General features: G+C 44.6%; 1 protein-coding gene across 1 annotated transcript; it reads right to left on the bottom strand.

Moving 5' to 3' along the window:
- Positions 1-11,765: 11,765 nt before the first annotated feature.
- On the bottom strand, positions 11,766-15,464 carry PCDH8 (protocadherin 8). The gene is given in 5 exon segments (XM_064585763.1): positions 11,766-11,826; positions 11,924-11,986; positions 12,991-13,308; positions 13,310-13,487; positions 13,490-15,464. Coding segments are annotated over 5 exon segments (1,851 nt in total). The 5' UTR covers positions 14,721-15,464.
- Between the last annotated feature and the right edge of the window lie 1,206 nt (positions 15,465-16,670).

Consider the following 16,670-nt stretch of genomic DNA (forward strand, 5'->3'; position numbering starts at 1 on the left):
ACCAGAGGGGAGGTGGATGGGGGATGGGGGAAATAGGGGTTGGGGATTAAAGAGCACAGTTATCATGATTTAAAAAAAAAAAAAATCCCAATTTAAGTAATTTACAGTGAAAATTCTAATTTGCACAGGAACAGAATGCATGCTTCTATTCTGTCCAGCCCATTTTCTCCCTGAAAACAGACCTACATGGAAAACCAAGTCATAGGCAGAAGGAGGAAGGTTGCTTATGGATAAGGACTCAGGTGAGTAGGTATTTGGCACATTTTAGGGGTCCCTCTCTCTAAAGGCCCTCAGGTGCATTCTGGCCTCAGGGCTATCTGAGAGGTAGGCCGGACTGAGATCAGGGCTTGGGCTTATAGTCTCTGTGGATGTCCCTTCTCCATTTTAAGGAGTCAGACCATTGACACTGGGGTAGGGAATGCAGGAAGAAAGGTGGCAGGAGATAGAACTGAAAAGTAAGCCTGCATTAGAGCATATGCCTTTTATTTAAAACATCTACCAAACTACCTATGAATGTGAATGCCTTCTGGTCCTTAAGTGGGAGAAGTCCTATTGGTTTTTCTGGCTTCAGGCTGGAAAGAAAATACCTTTCAGGTTGTGTCCTTTCAGGCTCTCTCCCATTATTTAGAAATGCCTCACTATCAATCATCTCCCCAGCTACAGTGGCCCGAGCTAGAAGCTGATCAATTACCGTTTTATTACTTCAGGCCCCTTGTGGGATATTACAACAGCAGCATGGGCTGATAGTAACACACCAGGAGCAGCACAGGTGGTCTACAGGCTCGATTAAGTGGTGTATTAACATTCACCAAAGCAGGTAGAAGTGGGATACCAAGTTTTGTGAGTTTTCCCAAGGATTCTTGAACTAAAGAACCAGGGCACTTACTATTAATGCACTCCCACATTTCCATTTAAATATCCTCACGTAAGTTCACTGCCGGCTTGAAATGTAGCCATAAGACAAAATGACCAACCGGTCAAACTTTACAAGAACTACTGTAAAAAGTGTTTTTACAGAAGGGTCTTCTTTTTTAAATCAGAGGCTCATACCATTGTCAAAAACACTGTAATCCCTAGGGGACTGTATTATTGTTCACCTATTTGAAAAGTTAGTTTAAAAAATAATGGCCAACCAAAAGAGATGGAGAAAAAAAAAATACTGATCACACCAAACAGAAAGACAGAAAGAGGAACATTTAGGAATATTTGTAATAACAAACTACATCACTTTAAACAAGGCACAGGGAAATAAGAAATGTTTCTGTTGGTAATAAAAAATATATTTATTAAGTGATTTCTCTGTGCAAGGCATTGCTCTAAGCATTTTATATGTACTATCTCATTTAGCTATCCCCAAATTCCTATGAAGTAGGTACTAATAACCCCACCATAGGTGAGGAAACCAAAAACAAAGAGATTATGGTATTTCCTTTGAAAAAGAAGACCTTATTTTGGCTGTTACGTCAGGCCATGCTTTAAATGAACAGTTGGATTCAAGTCCAGTGCAAGATGACTCATCCTGCGCTATGCCAGGTCAGAAGGCATCACAACTTGTCAAATTGTATACGAATCCTGTGCAACCACGGCAGCATGGGTTACTCTTTTGAAAAACCAAACACCGTGGAAGGCTATTCTATAACACATGGGCCAAGTCATTCCCCTAAAACGTGATGCTGCACTGTCAAGAGTTCAAGAAAGTTTGAGAGAATTCAGTTAGCCTGTGAAGTCAGTTTTCACCCGATCTTCCAGCACCCTATTACGAAAGGGCTCCTCTGCACCACATCCAACAATGAGGATCAATGGACATTAAATTAAGATAAGTAAGCGTCTGAAAGAGTGAGAGAACAGGCAGCTGGCTAAGGTTTTTCCTTCCACTATGGCTAAATATTTCATCTTCCTCCTGCAAGCGAAATGACTAGCCCACACCTAATTGAACTGCACAGCGATTGTACTGGGCTACCTTTAAAGAATGACAGACATAGGGCCTCCCTCACCAGTCGTAAGCCACAGAAATCAATAGCTGACATCTACTCGATGAAATACAAATTGAGATCAGCTAGCTTCACTTTTTATTCAGCAAATTCAAGTCTGCAATCAATTCCCACGCATGTGTAGACTATGGAAATTGGTTTTAAATTGATTTGTTTCTTCCTTAGCTAATTATAGTATACAAGCAAATGAACAATCAATTGCTAACTCTACTCCTACCGTATATGTTTCAATGAGCAAAACAAGTCTGTCAAAGATAGATATTATTATGGTCTTTTCAAAGAGAACCTAAGCATTCCACATACACGGTAATACATCAGCTATTTAGTGATAATTTAAAAGACTGTCTTATTTGTTGAGCAAATATAAAACTTCCCCTGCTGTTATTAGTTAAGCTTATAGAAAGCTCTCAATTGATCAAGAGGCTGCTTAGAAAAATAGAGCTTATCAGAGTATCCAGCACATAGAGAGTTCTCGGTCAATGTTAGCTGTTAATGAGGTAGTGGGTATTGCACAATGGGGACCACTGGACTCAGAAAACCCGAGGTTCAAATCCTAGGTCCATCACCCTTTGACCCAGCAATCCTACTCCTTGTTATAAGGCCTTATTTCTGTTGAAATAAGTGTTTATGTGTACCAAAAAATGTGTAAATTAATTTACCATTCACAAAAGCTAAAAACTCGGAATCACCCTAATGTCCCTCAACCGTAGAATGGATAAATAAACTGTGGCAAGTTCATAAATGAAATACCATACAGCAGTGAGAAGGAACCAACTACTGGTCCATGCAGTGTGGCTGTGTGTAATGGAAGCTCAGAGACATAATGCTGAGTCAGGCACCAACGAGGATATATGGTATGATTTTATTTATATGAAGTTCAAGGACAAGAAAAAGGAATAGATGGTCAAAGAGGCTTCAGTAGTGGTTACTTTGAGAAGAGTTATTGCCTGGGAAGGTACACAAAGGAGTCTTCTGGGGACCTGGAAATGTTCTAGACTTTGATCTGGGTGGTGGTCACATGAGCATATGCATACACAATTTCATCCAGCTGTCAACCTAAAATTCAGGTACTTTAATGTTATATCACAATTCCTTCACTTACTATAGGACCTCAGACAAATTATCCTCTCTAAACCTCCATTTCCTCATCTATGAAATGGGGATGATAACATAACTACTTCCTAGGACGGTTACGAGGTATAAATACAGTAACTCACAAAAAGCATTTACCAAGGAGCCTTGTTTGCAATTAGTGTTTGATAAATGTAGCCAGTTATTATTTCTCCCTGAGAATGCAGTCATAAACAGGCAGGATTCCAGAGTTATAAATTGCTTGAGGAATCATAATTAAGGTAGAAGCGACCGTTACAAAAACATGTGAACCTGGTTTTAAGAAAAACAAATACATCTTATACTATGTTTATAAACTTGAGGGAAAGTTCTAGATTCTTGGCTTCTATAAACATTTCCCACAGAATTCACTTATAAAACAAATTACTCTAATGAAGTTGAAATATTATTCAACATAACCCAAAAGGTAGGTGTATATTTTATTTTTAAGGCATGTCTCATGTAAAACTGGGTACATTCTTGTTTGCTGCAGTCTCTCTGGGGGCTAGACCACCCATTCTGGAAAGCTGATGCTTAGAAAAGCATTCTGACTCTGAAGACACCAATGGACCTGGAAATCAATTTCCACAGCAGTGATTTTCTATGGGAGGCCAGTGACCAAAGGAGTTTAAAGTACTTACGAGCTTCTTGCCTGAGCATAGCTAAAGAATGAATTACTGGTCTTAAAAACTGCTGCATTATTTCGTGGGAGAGCTCAGGAGTACGAGTGGGTTGGTTTTATCACGAATATTGCTGCAAAACCTCTAAGGTTATAGGACTGAATATGAGGGCTATAAATTTGAGGTGCTAGCTAGAATAGCAGAAGAGCCTTCAGAAATTCCCCAGGCATGCAGAAAAGCTTGTACTATTGGGAATTCTTGTCTTGAGATATTTTTCAAATATTTTATAATAAATAATACAATGTGTCAATCCATTTTGAAATACTTACATGAACCAATAAAAGACTTACTGTCTTTGACCAGGGAAATGTAGAGTGTGGAGAAAAGAGAACACACAGTCCCCCTTATATGTGCTGAGCAAGGAGGGTAGGTCACTGGCTGCCCTCACCAGCCCCAGCCCATGGAGGTGGTCCTCTGGCCTGTCCCTTCTTCCAGATCAGTGCTGTTCACTAGAATGGTGATGATGGAATGTTTTACAGCTGCTCCGTCCAACACTGTAGCCACTAGCCATGTGTGGCTATTGAGCAACTGAGATGTGGCTAATGTAACCAAAGAACTGAATTTTCATTGTATTGAATATTAATTCATTTAAATTTAAACACTTAAACATCCACATGTGGCTGGTGGCTATTGTGTTGGGAAGATAGTTCTTGCCCATTGGATCTTGATAAGCCAAGATGCTTCTCTTTGGGAAGACATTAGTATCCTGCACTTGCAGACTCAATTCTTCCCGTAGTCTGAACTAATTTTAGAGAGAAGAAGACACAATCCAGCTGCCTCCATCCCATCACCCAGCTTGGCTGGCCCCAGGATCTGGTCAGCCACAGACGAGACCCAGCTGCTCACATAGCCTGTGTGAGCCACTGCAATCTGGGTCCAATCCCTTCTTTTGCCCCTGGTCTTCTATCCCAATTTCTACCTAGCCTCCTGTTCAGGGCTGGAGCAGAGTTCTGCTGGGAACGCTAGTCCAGGGGACTAAGGCTTAAGACTCTCTCTAGCTCTTCCCACTGCTCCTCCCCTCACCTCCACCTCTGAATGAGCTACTATTATAAATGGGTTGAGGGGTACCTGGGTGGCTTAGTCAGCTAAGCCTCTGCCTTCAGCCCAGGTCATGATCCCAGGGTCCTGGGCCCCTCCCTTCTGCTCATACTCTCTCTCTCTCAAATAAACAAATAATCTTTAAAAAAAAAAAAAATGAATGGGTTGTGTGATCAGGAGCACAACATGACCAGCCACCTCCATTTGATTTTCACTCATTATCAGAACCTGCCACCGCTCTACCCATGAAACACCCAGCAACCCCGTCAGATGTCAGGCTAGAGAAATGATTCTGGGATCATTTCACCCCAGTGCTGCTTGAACTTTCTCCTTCACCCAATGCTCTTTCCTCTTTCTCCCCATTGGGCCTATGGTTACAGTTGGAGTCCAGATTCTTTTTTTTTTTAGGATTTATTTATTTGACAGAGAAAGAGTGTGTGGGAGGGGGAGGGGCAGAGGAAGAAGGAGACAAGCAGACTCCCCACTGAGCACAGAGCCTCATGTGGGGCTCGATCCCATGACCCTGAGATCATGCCCCGAGCCAAAATCAAGAGTTGGATGCTTAACCGACTGAACCACCCAGGCGCCCCCCATTGGGGTCCGGATTCTTAATGCAGCCTAAAGTTATTCAAAGTTAAATTGTGTTCCCAAATCCAAATCAAAACCTCAATGAGATACCACCTCACACCAGTCAGAATGGCTAAAATTAACAAGTCAGGAAATGACAGATGTTGGCGGGGATGCGGAGAAAGGGGAACACTCCTCCACTGTTGGTGGGAATGCAAGCTGGTGCAGCCACTCTGGAAAACTGTATGGAGGTTCCTCAAAAAGTTGAAAATAGAGCTACCATATGATCCAGCAATTGCACTACTGGGAATTTACCCCAAAGATACAAAAGTAGGGATCCGAAGGGGTACATGCACCCCGATGTTTATAGCAGCAATGTCCACAATAGCCAAACTGTGGAAAGAGCCAAGATGTCCATCGACAGATGAATGGATAAAGAAGATGTGGTATATATATACAATGGAATATTATGCAGCCATCAAAAGGAATGAGATCTTGCCATTTGCAACGACGTGGATGGAACTGGAGGGTATTATGTTGAGTGAAATAAGTCAAAAAGAGAAAGACATGTATCATATGATCTCACTGATATGAGGAATTCTTAATCGCAGGAATCAAACTGAGGGTTGTTGGAGTGGGGGGTGGGGTGGGAGGGATGGGGTGACTGGGTGATAGACACTGGGGAGGGTATGTGCTCTGGTAAGCGCTGTGAATTGTGCAAGACTGTTGAATCTCAGATCTGTACCTCTGAAACAAATAATGCAATATATGTTAAGAAAAAAAAAAAAGAAGAAGAAGAAGAAAGTAGCGAGAGGGGAAGAATGAAGTGGGGGAAATCGGAGGGGTAGACGAACCATGAGAGACGATGGACTCTGAAAAACAAACTGAGGGTTCTAGAGGGGAGGGGGGTGGGAAGATGGGTTAGCCTGGTGGTGGGTATTGAGGAGGGCACATTCTGCATGGAGCACTGGGTGTTGTGCACAAACAATGAATCATGGAACACTTCATCTAAAACTAATGATGTAATGTATGGGGATGAACATAAGAATTAAAAAAAAAAAATTCTCTAAATTGTGTTCCCAGTAGAATTGCAAACACCCAAACATCAATGTGCAGCTAGATCAAATATTTTATTTAAATTCACAAGTGATCCTAGAATATAAAATAGATGTTCATTTATTATTCTTGTGGCAAAAATGGCTACATCTAAGACTTTTTGGTAAAATATCCTGGATTATATAAAATCATCACATGCTCTGACATTGACTGTTGACATAATGTAGGGAAATGTCTATCAAAACCAGGAGGCTCATGTATGCAACTTGGTATAAATACTTGACAGAAACATAAATGTGTATATTCCCAAAATATAACTGTCCATATGAGTTGCAGCATTTCAGAATGAAGTGCCTCTTTCTGAATTATGTGAAGGTGATCCATCCACTGAAGGATGATTTAATTCATCATTCTGTCTGAGAAGGGGGGGGAGGTGACATTGCTGGCCTGTAGTTCTGAACTCTGTCATATACACTTGGCAGCCCTTCACTTTGGGATTCACAGACTTGAAAACAACATCCTTTGAGTTCTGAGTGTACCAGTTGGAAATTCATATTTCTCAGTTGGGAAATGTGAGGGTAAAGGATACTTGAAGAAAGTGCAATCCTGTGCCTATTTTCATGAAGCGATGAAAGAGTCTTGCTGTTTGAGATTCCTCGATTAATCTTTCAGGATTCTTAAGTGTTTTTCATTCTGAATGATCTGAAGCAACTTGGAAATAAAATGGAAGAGTGTAAAATATTTAAAAAGTCAGAATGCTATGTGGCAATATACTTAAAAATGCAAACAACATTCAGTTGTTCAGGGACTAGCTTTTTAGCTGTTTATTTTTTTTTCCTTCCTTTGGATTTTCTGCCAATGACTTGTACCTCCACCTGCTGGTGCATTGATGAAATGAAATGGAAATAAAATTCAAGCAACAAAATTAAATAATTTGCTGGAATCTCTGATATAGCTTTGGTGAGAGAAATGGTAAAAATTACAGTCTAAAATGAAATTTCTCAACAGATATTGGTAAGGATGCAGAGAAAGGGGAACCCTCTTGCACCGCTGGTGGGAATGCACACTGGTGCAGCCACTCGAGAACAGTATGGAGGTTGCTCAAAAAGTTCAAAATAGAACTACCCTACTATCCAGCAATTGTACTACTAGGTATTTACCCAAAGGATACAAACATACTGATTTAAGGGAAAACATGCACCCCCAATGTTTATCGCAGCATTATCAACAATAGCCAAATTATGGAAACAGCCCAAATGTCCATCGACTAATGAATGGATAAAGATGGTGGTGTACATACACAATGGAATATTACTCAGCCAATAAAAAAAGAATGAAATCTTGCCATTTGCATGAAATGGATGGAGCTAGAGAGTATTATGCTAAACAAAATAAGTTACTCAGAGAAAGACAAATGTCATATGATTTCACTCATATGTAGAATTTAAGAAACAAAACAGATAAACACGGGGAAAAAAGAGAGAGAGAGAGCAAACCATAATGCAGACTCTTGACTAGAGAGAACAAACTGAGGGTTGCTGGAGGGGAGGTAGGCAGGGGGATAGGTTAAATGGGTGATGGGCATTAAGGAGGGCACTTGTGATGAGCACTGGGTGTTGTATGTAAGTGATGGATCACTAAATCCTACGTGTGAAACTAATATTATACTGTATGTTAAGTAACTGGAATTTACATAAAAACTGGGAAGAAAAGTAAATACATAAATAAAATGAAGGTTCAGAAGAATATCAGTGTGTTTTTAATCCATTTATTCTCTGTGTTAACTATTAAAAGTGAGATGAAAAAATGATAAAAATAATTTCACTAAACTTCTTAATTCCAGCTATCAACATCTAATTCAATTATCTTGCCATCACCGATGTGTCATCCTTTCAATAATCCCACTAAAAGTTTTACAAGAAAATGCAGCAGAGAACTGGAGCATAAACCAAACCATAAATCAGAACATCTCATTTAAAGTCAAAGACAGAAACATCCTCAGGAATGTAAATTGGTCCTAAACCTTTAGAAGACCCATAAAATAAGCGTTTAAAAATCCACTGAAAATGCACTACAGCAGAACATTAAAAGCATGAACTCTGGAGCCAGACTTCTGGAATTGAAAACCCAGCTCAGCCCCTACAGCTGGGTGGTCTTGGTCAAAACCCTCTTAACAACTCTTGCTTCAGCTTCCCCTTCTGTGAGATGTGATTAAATGATAGTACCTACTTAATAACATTATTGTGAGGATTAAGTGAGCTAATATCTGTGGAGCACCTAGCACAGTTCTTGGTACATAGTAAGTGCTGTGTAAATACTTAATAAATAAAAAAATAAAATGTTGCCATTGAATATAGGTAAGAGGAAATGTTGTGATTATTATTACCACATAACTATATCCCCCCAGATTGAATGCATCCCCTGGATCACCCTATTGCTTGCCATAGCAGCCCCCTGAGCTACCAACCAATTCAGAGAGCCTGCCCTATTATTATGAAGTTGAAACTGAGTTAAGACAAGAATAAGCTGGTCATTCTCTAAACAGAGAATAAACAGTAGGAGTCCCAGGAATTTGATCTCTTTTAGAAAAGGATAATATAACATTAAATGATCTGAAAAGATAAACTTACTGCAAAATCTTCAAGTTTTGAGATGACACTAAAATCTTCTAGAAAGTAATGCAGCACAATGGAACTTCTAAAAAACACCAGCACAATTTTACCCTAATCTAAAATGCAATATGATAAGAAATAGTCATACACTTGTGATGTATAAGCTGGCTGGGGACTACACCTTTCATCATTCATTTATTCAGTCATTCATTTTTTTAGTACATATTTGATGCTTGATGATTGAACAGGGAACAAATGATAAATACATAAAGTAATGTCAGACAGTGATAAATGATATGAGGGAAAATAAAACTGGAGGAAACAGCTTGAGGTATGGAAGGTATGGAAGGTATGGAAGATCTCTTTGAGAGGACAGACATTTGAACAAAGTCATAAATGAAGGCAGAAGCAGACAATATGGATATCTCAAAAAAAAGCATACCAAGCAGAAAGAACAGCAAGACCCCGAGGTCTGAGATGAAATATGTTTGGTTTATTCAAGAAACAGCAAGAGAGCCAATACAGTAATCTAAATTATCAAGGGGAAGAGTAATAAGAAATGATCTGGGAGAAGCAACGAGGGGCTTGCTTCTGGTTATATAGGTATATAGGTTATATAGATAATATAGGACTTTATGGGCCATGTGTGACTTATTTACAAACATGGCCCCAAAAGTCCCTAGTAATTTTTCAATGTAGAGGAGGGGTCTTTCGTCCCCTCCCTTTGAATCTGGGTAGGCTTAAGACTGCTCGGACCAGTAGAACTTGAATGACTGTACCATTTCTGAGTCTGGTTCATAAAAGAGGATATGCCTTCTGTCTTATTTAGTGGAACATTCATGCTTGCAACCCTGAGCCCCCACGTGACTTTCCTAAGGCTGCCATGCCTAAAAGGGCACATGTAGCCCCCACTTCCCACCCCTTAGTGAGCAATCCTAGACTTCGAATAATCCTAATTCACAAGCCAGACATGCATCTAACTAAGCCTTCCAGATGATTCCAGCCCCCAACCATTACATCTTCTCAGCTAAGGCTTCAAACACTTTGGAGCAGAAACAAGGCATCCCTGCTATGTCCTGTCCAAAATGACCCATGGAATCCATGGGCATAATAAAGTAGTTGTTTTAAACTGCTGCATTGTGAGTCACATTTTGTCACAAAAGGCAGCAGTAATTGGGACACCATGATGAGGATTTTTTTGGGATTTCATTTTAAGCGAGAACTCTTTAGAGAGTTGAATTATGTGACCTGATTTGGAAAACAGTCTGCAAGAGGGCAAGTATGGAAGCCGAGAGTCCCGTTGGGAGTTATCTAGGCAAGAGATGATAGTGTCTGGAGTAGGACAGCCGCAAAGAAGGTAGTGAGAAGAGCACTGATTGGGAACATATTTTCAAAGTAAATCCAATCAGATTTGCTGATGGACTGGAAGTTGAGTGTGGAAAGACATAAATCAAGAATGACCCAGGGATTTGGCCATGGCAGCAACTGAGTGAATAAAGTTGTCATTTACTGAGATACAAACATTAGAGAAAGAATAGGTTTGTAGAATAGAAATCAAGAGTTCAGTTTTGAACATGTAGCATGTCTATTAGATACCCAAATGAAGATGTTGAGTAGGCAACTGGAAATATTAATTTGGAACTCAGGAGACAGGCCAGTTCTGCAGTGCTGTATCCAACTGTAAGGGTCTAATTTTAGGAAAGATATTTACAAACTAGAGGATATTCAGAAAGGGACCAGGATGCAGATGCTTCTAGAAGTCATCTTGTTTAAAAAAAAAAAAAAATGTTGAAGGAACTAAACACAGATTGGACAAAAATATCCATAAAGTGAAGAGATATTTGAATCACTAGGACATACCATCAGGACTCATCTTTGAGAGTAAGGTATCTTCTTTGAGGGACCAAAGATCTAGTGCCCACTTTCATGGAAACTAACACAAAGCTCCCATAATTGATTTTCCCCACAGAACTAGACACCATTACCGAGATTTCGACCTAAAACAAAACTCCCAAACATTATAGGAGGCTAGGTTGAATAGCGTGATGTTGTGTGGGTGCAAGATTCTCGAAACAAAGCACAGCCAAACAAAACCACATATTCATATGCTCCCAGCAAATGACATCCTAGTCTATAAAAATTTTACCTATTCATATGCTATCCGCTTCTGAAATCCCCACGAATGGGAAGTTCTCCTTAGTGCTTGCGGTACAAAATTATTTTTGTATTACTAACCACAATATTCTGATTTTTTAGTGTTTTAATCTTTTTTGCATTAATAGAAGCAGCTTAATAGGTGATTAAGAGGAGGAAATCTATAGCTGGAATTACTGGGCTAAGATCTTAACTCCTATACTTGGGCAAGTTATTTAAACTCTGTGCCTTGGTCTCCTACCTCCTTGGATTTCTTACAGGGAATAAATAAGTCAGTAAGTGTACCGTATTTAAAATATGTAGAACCAGCTAAATAAGAAGGGGTCCCAAAAAACTGTTAGCTCTGTCCAGCAGCACTCAGCATACTCCCCTCTACGAATGCCCATTTGAGATCACTTGTTTAGTTTTTTAAAATTCAGTCAGCCATCCAGAATGATGATGACTTTGTGGGGAAGAGCTTCGAAGTCGCAGCTCTGAACTTACCCTCTCGCTTTGTAATCACTGGAAAAGATGCTTTCTTGAAGCCCGCGCTCTACTGATGTCAGAACTGGTATCATTCAATTCACTCTCTCCTCTTCTGTTATCTTCACACTAAATTCATCTGGATTTGAATGTGTCCTGGAAGTGAAAAGGACAGACTCACTTTGTTATCCATAAAAATGTACAAAACATCAAACACATTGCTTAGAGAGAACGATTCATACTCTGAAATTACCTTGAACTCGCAGATTTATCCTCTCCACACAGGGATGGGGAATGGAGGGAACTAGCCTGAATCCTATTTAAAAAGAGGGGTGAGAGTAGCAGTTAATATTTCACACTCAGATATCAAAACTGACGGAACAGGCACAATATCCCTCATGGGGAGTGCTTCATGAAGACAGCATTTAAACCCTGAGGGATGGAGATGTTCCAACTGGACCCACAAGGAAGTTACCAGGGGCAAAACCAGCCAAAACAGACCTGGGCCTCCATGAACACATGACAATCATGCCTCCTTCTGCCTTCATCTGGGAAGAAATTTCCCTCTCAAATAAAAAATAAATAAGTCCTGAAAAATTAGTCCTTTGAAGTCCCAAACCTGAGCAGGCGCTGAATTTTCATAACGCTCTCGGCACGAAAATCTACTAAAAGTTAATGAGGACACTAAGACTGCCAGGGTGATCTACCTGGGCCGGCAGGATCCCGCTCCTCTCCCCAAGCAAGGCGCACAAGAACACCCCACTATCCCCGGACTGGGAAATCTCCGCAGCCTCACCCTCCTGGGCCTCTGCCTAAAAGGAAAGGGGCAGTGCCTTCGGGAAGAACCTCAGCTGGAAGCCCTCGGAGGCAGCCCCCACCGCTCTGCGACTTGGGCCAGCCTGGCCACTTGTCGCGTGGGACCAGCTCGGGCTATGCCCACAAAGCGTCTTCCTTCGAGTCCTAGCCCCGCCTTGGCTGGAACAAGTCACGGTGGCAATGGCCACCAGCAGAAGGCCGCAGCCACTGGCCAAACCCCCCAACAACACGACCGGGAAGCCAGGCTGCCGCCCTGCTCCCTGCACTGTGCGCCGCCAGGAGGGTCCCCCTCTGCTCCCTCCTTTGGCAGCGACCGAGGCGGCGGCGGCGGCAACAGCACCAGCACCAGCACCACTTTTCCGCCAGGTGGCGCCGAGTCCGTCGGCGCTAGGAGCAAAGCGGTGGTACAGGACAGGGCCGGCGGGCCTCCGTCCAGCACCACGACGACCGCCGTCAGCTGGCCGGTGAGCTGTGGGGACAGGTGGCGCTGAAGAGACAGCTCACCCGTCGGCGAAGTCGCTGCGGAGAAGTGTGTAAGTTAGCTCGGCGTTGGGGCCTTCGTCCGCAGTCGGATCACCATGCAGCCCAGGGCGCGCCCTGGGCAGAGGCAGCTGGGCTGAGCCACTGAAAAGTGGCAGTATGACCAGCCGAGGTGCGTGGTCGTTCTGGTCCTCCACATGCTGCCACACCACGTCCCGGCGCCCGGGCGACGGAGAGCCGCCATCGAGTGCTTCCGGCCCCAGCGGCAGCTCGGCCAGTTCACCGCCGTCAAAGCACCGTCGTGCGCTCAGCTCCCCAGTGGTGGGGTCCACCGAGACGTAGGGCGCGACCCACTTCAGCCTCCAGCAGCCGGCAGGTGACCTGGCCGTTGCGGCCCGGGTCGGGGTCCCGGGCGGCCACCGTGGCCAAGTAGGCGCCGGGCGGGTTGTTCTCACGCACGGACACCTCGTAGATCCGCCGTGCGAAGACTGGCGCGTTGTCGTTCTCGTCACTCACGCGCGTAGCGGGGGCGCGCCGCGGTCCTCGGCCACCAGCGTCAGGTTGTACTCGGCGATGCGCTCGCGGTCCAGCGACGCCGCGGTCACCACCAGGTAGCTGCCCGCGTAGGCCGGCTGCAGCCGGAAGTGCTCGTGCCCGTAGAGGGCGCAGCGCACCTGCCCGTTGGCGCCCGAGTCTCTGTCCGAGGTGCTGACCAGCGCCACCAGGCTCTCGCGCGCCGCCCCCTCTGGCACCAGAGACACGGCGCCGGCCTCAGGTGTCCCGGGCCCGGTCGGCGAGGTCGCGTCCGCACCCCCGAGAGCGGCGGCGGCGGCTGCGGCGGCGAAGGGAGAGGCGGCAGGTGCGCCCGGGGCGGCCAGCGGGGTGATGGTGATGTCCGGAGCGTTGTCATTGACGTCGCGGATGCGCACGATGACCTTGCAGGTGGAGGCCCGGGGCCCTGGACCGCGGTCCTGGGCCCGCACGTCCAGCTCATAGGTGTCCTGGCGCTCGTAGTCCACCGGTCCTGCCAGGGTGAGGCGGCCCGAGCGCGGGTCCAGGCGGAAGAGGCGGCGCGCCTCGGGCGGGGTGCGGGCCCCGAAGGCGAACACCACGTCGCCGTTGGGGCCCTCGTCGGGGTCGGCCGCGTCCAGGTCGAGCAGCAGCGAGCCCACGGGAGCGTCCTCCGCCAGCTCCACTTCGGCCACGGCGCCCTGCGGGAAGGCCGGGCTGTGGTCGTTGGCGTCCAGCACTCGCACGCTGAGGGCGGCCGTGGCGGAGCGCGGCGGACGGCCGCCGTCCTGGGCCACCAGCTCCAGGCTGTAGGCGGCCTGGCTCTCGCGGTCCAGCTCCTGTAGCAGCACCAGGTCCGCGCACTGGGCGCCGTCCGCGCGCGTCTGCAGTTCCACGCGGAAGGGGCTGTGAGGCTCGGCCAGGCGCACGCTCTGCAGCCCGTTGGCCCCCACGTCCTCGTCCACAGGCACCTCCAAGGGGATGCGCGTGCCCACGGCTGCGCCCTCGGACACCTCCACGGGGATCTGGGCCCGTGGGAAGCGCGGCGCATGGTCGTTGATGTCCCTCACCTCCACCTCTACGTGCACCAGCCGGAACTGCTCCTGCGAGAAGCTGACCACGTCGAAGACCAGCACACACTGTGGTGCCTGGCCGTGCAGCTACTCGTGGTCCAAGCCCGCGTCCCTAACAGTCAGCTGCCCGTCGCCCTTGCACACCCCGAACAGTGAGCTATTGAACTTCATCAGGCAGAACTGGCGTGGTACCTCGAACTGGTAATCACACAGGACACGGCCAGACAGAACACCGATATCGGTGCCGTGGGCTTCCTCTCATAGGTGTGGAAATTGACAGTTTGGGTGCAAAACCCTGACACCAGCTGCAGCCACAGAACTTGCAAGAATTCCAGTCTGGCCCAGCATAACGTGTCAGCGGGAAATCTGAGCCTCCAGCAAGACATCTTTGTTCCTCAAAGAGAAAAAAGCCAATCAGAGGCTCTGCGCCCAGACTTCCAGCCTCTCATGCTCTCCTGAGTAGGCAATCAGGAGACACTTGCCCTCTAAATACATCTGATCACTAAACCCTCTCTGCTGTGTGATGGCTTTTCTGTGCTCCAGGCCTAAGCTTGCTTCTTCTGAACCCTATCGAAGAGGTTACATAGAGAAAAATGTGCAAATAAGCATCCATCTGGGCCAGTCTGCAGAGTCTCTGGGTCTTGGGTCACGTTGTTCCCCTAAAAAGTTCACGGAAGACCCTGGAGAGATGAACAAGAGCCAGAGCAGTGCAGGGGGTCATTAAGATCCCTATAGATCTTATAAGAATGCGTCCCCCCTTGCTTTTCCACTGTGCTTGTTTTCCACTTGGATGGTAGGAGCAGGGAATCTGCAGCCTCTGTGTCCCTTCCTAAACACATTTACATATTCCTCAGAGAGAGATACAATTACTCTTCTCTGCCATTTTTAAACCAACGCTTATATGCATCTTTTGCCACCCACAGTTATCCATCTATGTTGGGGTATCATTTACTGTATTGAAAGATTCTGGGGGAACAGCTTCCCCAGAGTCAGGCAGTGTCTAATCAGGGAAGAACTGTTTTCCAAAGTAATCATTTCTAAATAGCTCTTCTGTAGCAAAGAAACCATTAATGATGAAATTTCAGCCCCTTCATCTCCTTTTATGTCAGTAATTACTTATATGTGAGGAATTAGTGTCAGGGAGGTTTGTCTACTGCAAACCACTGTAAGGGATAGTTAAGTGTAGGAAAAAGATTTAGGGAAATATGCTGCAGTCAGTCTTGCTAGAAAATTGCTATACACCATTTATTTTTAAAAAGCCCTTGGCTGAAGAAAACCATGGGTGGCCTGATAGGCTGAAGGCTAAAGAAACATTAAACCATCTGTCTAAAGCACAAGAAATAGTCTTGTGTTAAGTTCTCTTTATGTGTGAAATGTTCTAAATGCTAAATGGTCCACATGTTAATGATGACATTGTTCCTCATGTCATGGAGTCATCATCAGTGCAGGGTTCTTTAACTAGTCATCTTGAATAAAATCAGTGAGCAGACTGAGTTATTAATATGCCCCAGCTATTCTTGGCTCCTCCATGATCTGTAATGTTATTGATTCCTGCAGGGACATGTCAGTAAATGACTATTTTTGCTTTCACTCTTAGGAGGGAGTTGCATCTATTTTAGCACCAGGATTTATGAATCCAGTTCTGAAACTGAGCTACCTTTGATGAGATAATTAATTTGCAGGGTTTTAATTCAGTGGAGCATTCAGCAATGACTCTAATTATAAGTACCAATAACTCAACGTCAGAGAAGTTTGCAGTAGGAAGCATGAATTGATTTGGGTTGGGTACTCTGAGATCCTAAAAGGAGAAAGTGCTTTATATTGTTTACTTTAGATTTGTCATTTTGCCTGATGAGGCATCAGTCTAAGGGAGGGAACAACTCTACTACAGTTTAGCTGGACCAGATTCCTTTGAAGCCTGTATCCTCACTGGCATAAAGACAGTTAGCTTTCTTCCTGTGAAGTGGCTATCCTAAAGAAGGACCTGGTTATTCAGCCTCTGGGTCTCAAGGAAAACAAGAGGATCTGACCCTTCCAACTTCTTAATTCCTAGTTGCCCCTTGACTGAAGCGTGAAAACTGATTCAGCTGATGCCTTTTAAAAGGCACATGCTTCCATACA

This window comes from Mirounga angustirostris, unplaced genomic scaffold (genome assembly GCF_029215605.1).
Source record: "Mirounga angustirostris isolate CCGP_5_RB_7025 unplaced genomic scaffold, mMirAng1.0.hap1 SCAF_3, whole genome shotgun sequence".
NCBI classification, from domain to species: Eukaryota; Metazoa; Chordata; class Mammalia; order Carnivora; family Phocidae; genus Mirounga; species Mirounga angustirostris.